The sequence below is a fragment of the Cucumis sativus genome, chromosome 1 (genome assembly GCF_000004075.3).
Source record: "Cucumis sativus cultivar 9930 chromosome 1, Cucumber_9930_V3, whole genome shotgun sequence".
Classification (NCBI taxonomy): Eukaryota; Viridiplantae; Streptophyta; class Magnoliopsida; order Cucurbitales; family Cucurbitaceae; genus Cucumis; species Cucumis sativus.
Window position 1 is genome coordinate 14,892,019 of NC_026655.2, and position 4,904 is coordinate 14,896,922.

The 4,904-nt window shown below is 32.6% G+C and overlaps 1 protein-coding gene across 1 annotated transcript; it reads right to left on the bottom strand.

Annotated features, from left to right (window-relative positions):
- Positions 1–543: 543 nt before the first annotated feature.
- LOC101221728 (NAC transcription factor 29-like) lies at positions 544–1,768 on the bottom strand. The gene is made up of 3 exons (XM_031886383.1): positions 982–1,768; positions 844–897; positions 544–646 (listed from the first exon to the last, which is right to left on the bottom strand). Exons 1-3 carry the CDS (start codon positions 1,710–1,712, stop codon positions 544–546), a joined length of 888 nt encoding a protein of 295 aa, XP_031742243.1. The 5' UTR covers positions 1,713–1,768.
- Between the last annotated feature and the right edge of the window lie 3,136 nt (positions 1,769–4,904).

Consider the following 4,904-nt stretch of genomic DNA (forward strand, 5'->3'; position numbering starts at 1 on the left):
CTTTTTCTTTTGTTTTATTAAATGAAATTTAGGTATGAAAATAAATAGAAAGAACCAATAAATGGGAGAAGTTGGAGTAGAAAAGAACTTTGACCCAACAATGTTTGAGTGATTTGACATCACATACTATGCAAATTCTAATCTATATACTCAAATGTTCATTTCTTTGATTTACTAATTATATATAGTTTAAATAACCACCATAGTTTATTACAATAAGTGAATAAATAAATAAAAATATATAGAGAAAATTTTTATTCAAAAATATTAATTTTATTTACTAAAAAGAATGATTTACACCATAACATCTACCTATGTCATTTCTAAACTAAATTTATATTCACATTTTTCCCTTAAACTAAAAAATACAAATGGAGAATGATCTAATATGTGCTCCAAGTTGAAATGATATCAATGTCGCAAACCATTGTACCTGCAAAATTATGAATTTGTGAAAATGATAGATAAAAAAAAAATTACGAATTGAAATGTTTGTGGATAGCAAATTAAACTTGCATACATATATGAAGGTGTCACGTCGTTTCATTGTTGTTCAAGTGACATCTCGAGCTCCCTTGCAAATAATAATGCATCTTCATCTCCAGTTAAATAATTTTGTTCGGGTGCTTCAGTCTCCATTGTTGGACTATAAGAAAGAGCAAAGTCTTTCGTTAGGAGCATTGTTAAAAACATTTGATCAGTAGTATAAAAGACCATTATAATATAATTTCATATATATACAAGATTAAAATCTTTAAAAGATAATTGGAATAAAAGAAAAAATGAAGAAACTGTTTGATCGATAATATACAAAAATAAAAATATGTTTTAATTTGTACCTACCATATTTCACGAAGTGTGTTATCTTTCGACCACGGTTCCATTTGCATTGCTCGACTGTAAGAAAAATTAAAATATCTTTAAAGAGCATTACGAACTAATAAAACTCTTAAATTTCTTAAACCAAATTGTTTTACGTACCTCTCTGGAAGAAGTTGGGGTGGTTCTTCCAAATTGTATCCGTTCAAAAGTTGTTCACCAAATCGTTCGATATTGATGAAACAATCGTCTTCAACCCTATCAATGCAAATTTGTTCTTCCACTCTTCTGCGTTTAGTATTCAGATCATCAATGTGTACTTCCAATTGCGTTGTTGTTGCTTTCGTCGTGTTTGGCCAATCAAGACAAGATGATGTTTGTTTTATTGCAGAGAATGCTCTTTTATCTTGTTTCAAGATCTTCTTTCGAAGCATACACAGTACAAAAGAGTCGTGTACAACTCCTTCAGGTACAAGATTAGGGTGAAGAGTGTACTCATACATGATCCATGAGTAATTATTGTTATGATGACCACCCTTCTTCATTTTAGGATTTTCATAATGAAACCGTTTAAAATCACCAACCAAAGTATTATTATGAGAAAACACTTTGGTTGCTTTGCTTTCACCACTCCATGTGGCTCCATTGGGACCAACTTTCCTCACAACACGAGACTTTTTCTTTTTAAGACAAGTGAAGAAATGAACATCCTGACCATCAACCCCTCCACATTGTTGCCATATTTGAGGAGGTTCTTTTGTATAAATGTCTACGACAGATAACATAATTGGTGGTACGAAACCCCCAACTACTTTGTGATAAAGATAATAACATAACAATTCTTCGTCCGTCGGACAAAAGGTATAGCCCATGGGAAGCATACTTGTATTCATCCTTAATTAACAAAAAGAAAAAACAATTTAAAACAAACTTTATACTAAAAAGGCACAATTTCTAATATATCTAAAATGCAACCAGCTTTACAATTTTTAACCTAAAAGCAAAAGGGTAAACTCATGGAGATTCGAACACTGGTTGTAAGGCATAAGAAGTGTGCATTTAACCAAAATTTCAAGAATACAAAAAGATTGATAATATGTATTAACCAAAAATACGAAAAAGTACAATCAGAAGGAAGGATTCGAACACTTGTGGAGAGGTTTCAAAGAAGAGCCTTCAACCAACAATACAAGATCAAATTTCAGGAGACAGAAAATGTATAAAACAAAGAAATATCCATCTTCTATATCGATACAAATTAAAAAACGAAAAAATAATCGCTAACGAAGAGTCGAACTCCGATGTTAGGGTTTCATAGGTGCGGGTTTAACCAACATTTCAAAAACACGTCCGGATGTAAAATAAAGTCACAAACGTTATATATAAAATAGAAAAGAAGGAAATAGTACTTTGGTCGACCTGAAGTAGACGAAGACGATGGTGTGGTGATGGTGTTCTTCGGCGGAGGAAATGGCGAAGTCGAAGAATGGAGAATTGGACAGAAATAAGGCAATAAATGTTAATGAAGAATTTAGATTAATAGTGCTGGGAACTTAATATGTATATTAACCCATTTAATCTCCCGCCATTTTTCCCCTTTTCTCTCATCCCATCTCTCTCTTCGATCTCCCGCCATTTTTCCCCTTTTCTCTCATCCCATCTCTCTCTTTAATCTTCCACGTTTTTTCCCCTTTTCTCTCATTCCCTTTTCCTCTTTCCTTTTATCATATTTTCTATTAAAATGCTTCCTCAACCCATCTTCTTTCTCTCTTTTTTTTCGTCTTCTTCAAACCTCTTCTCCAAAATTTCCAAAACGGTTTCATCTCGGGTTTCTCTTCTTCTCTCATTCGTAAATTAATATTTCTACTTGATTTTTTGTTTCTTTCATTTTTGCTATATGGTTTTTATGGTCTATCTCAATTGAACTTCTTCGCATTAATTTCTTTTGAATGGATAATTTTGAAATGTTTTGAATGTTTTTGGTTTTTCATCTGACAAGTTGTAAAGGTTGTTAGTTCAAGTGACAGAGCTTTTGTAAGAGGAGATAATTATTAAAACATTTTGGCTTTGAGTTAGTTAGATTGTCCATCATCTTCCAACGCACCTGTCACCACGTCAAAGGAAGGCCAAACGGTTCATTTAATTGGTCACCATCTTTCAACGCAAAATGGTGTACGTCGGAAATAGGGCCATTGCCAGATGTATCTAGCACCGCGTCGGAAGAAGGACAGGGAAATTCTGATGCTCATATTCATGCGCCGGATGAAAGGTCTTCCCCCAACGTGGTCCACGCGGCGTCAGGAAACAGCATCGTCTACTGACGCGATGTTTTCTAACGATTTTACTGCGTTGGAAAACTCCTGATTTCTTGTAATGTCTTTAGACGATCAAAAACATATGTCGAAGGGATCTTTCTTCGATGTGGAGATACTTAGCCTTTTGAAAACTAAAGTTCGAGTGGAAGTAGACGTTGAAAAATCTTCTTTCGTGGTCATACTCAATCTTCAAAAGACTGAAGATTGAGTAGTTGAAGGCTTGATACGATCAAAGACAGAAGCCATTTGCTTGATTTCATTTGTATTGTCGACTTCTTCAGAAGTTGCATAATTGTTGTCGACTTGTGCTATACTGACAGCATGACATGCAATGACTTGTAATACTTCATTTGGATGATCATCAAGGATGTTGGGATTTATGTCCTAAAACTCGTAGATTATAAATATAATTCATTGACCGTTATTAATAAAGTGTTATTATTGTAATAATTGTTATTGATTAAATTATTATTTTTGTCTTAATAACCCAAATCCAATAAACTAACATCCTAAGTTGTTTAATGAGTCTTAAATAGTATGTAGAGACGTACAGGGATCAATGTTCAAGATCAGCTTAAAGAGTCTATAGTATAGGGATAAGAATGGGTACCTTATCCTAGTAACAATATTGATACGACTCACTTTGTATTTGATACAAACACAATGATCCAACGCGTTTGTGTAGTTGACATGCGAGTGAGTGTATCCTATGTAATGAGTTTGCATAAGACCGGACTGCGAAATAGTAACCACTAGATGTAACTCTGTTAACTAGTTAGGTTTCTATTTCACTAGGATGACCTAGGTAACTTAGTCTTAATTATGAGTGTGTTATGAACTCTTATTCGCAAGGGATTGTTCTTTAATTTGTACGAGTGAGAGTGGCCAGATCGCCGACTCAATAAGCTAATCAGTTTGGGGACAAGACCGAGTGGGGAGCTGGAAACATAATTACACAAGATGAAATTCACCCATTCCCTACTTTAGGGTAAGTAGATGAGTATTTTCTTAAATGATGTCTCCAAGTCTTGAACAAAAGGGCCCTACCCTCTTGATGACACGAGAGAGGTTTCTATTTATTGGTAGGATTATAAACAGATTGTTCATTGGAGGAGCACTGATATTTAAGTATTATAGATAACCTAGAGATAAAACGGTAAATTGACTCAATTGGTGTTACGAACACCCGTGAAGGACTAACTTACTGTTATTGATCTATATCCGTGGACACAGAAATATATCTACAGTGAGAAGAGTTCAGCTGTGAGTTTTTAGTGGAGTGTTCACACAATTAACAAATATTGATTAATGTGGTTAATGAGTTTAGTCAATTAATCTCAGATCGTTGTAGCCTCTGATATGTAGTTTCATTAGGTCCCCTTCCTAGCTCGTAAAGGGTAATGAGATTTATTTATATTGGTTGTAATTTGAAATGTTCAAATTTACTTAGAGAATTAGTTTAATGTCTATACATTATAATATAAAGTTTGTGAAACTTTATTATATAAATTTAATTTTGGATAAGATTCAAAATTAATTTATGAGAGATAAAATATTTGAATAAGTTCAAATATTAATTTAATGTAAATTGGATTCATATCAAAATTATTGTTTATGAGAGAAACTTATATTTGAATATGATTCAAATTTAATTTAATTAAATATATAACATTTAATTTAGCTATTATTTAATTGAAAAATTAATTAATAATTTAGTTCATTTAATTAAATTTATAAGATATTGCAGAGATATTAATTAAATATGATTTA

What these genes read in the sequence shown, in the direction of transcription:
- LOC101221728 (XM_031886383.1), bottom strand. Translation starts at nt 1,712, where the DNA reads ATGAATACAAGTATGCTTCCCATGGGCTATACCTTTTGTCCGACGGAC. An exon ending in CCCCAACTTCTTCCAGAGAG is followed by an intron (nt 898 to 981) that starts GTACGTAAAACA and finishes TTTTTCTTACAG; the next exon opens with TCGAGCAATGCAAATGGAAC. An exon ending in AACACACTTCGTGAAATATG is followed by an intron (nt 647 to 843) that starts GTAGGTACAAAT and finishes TCTTTCTTATAG; the next exon opens with TCCAACAATGGAGACTGAAG.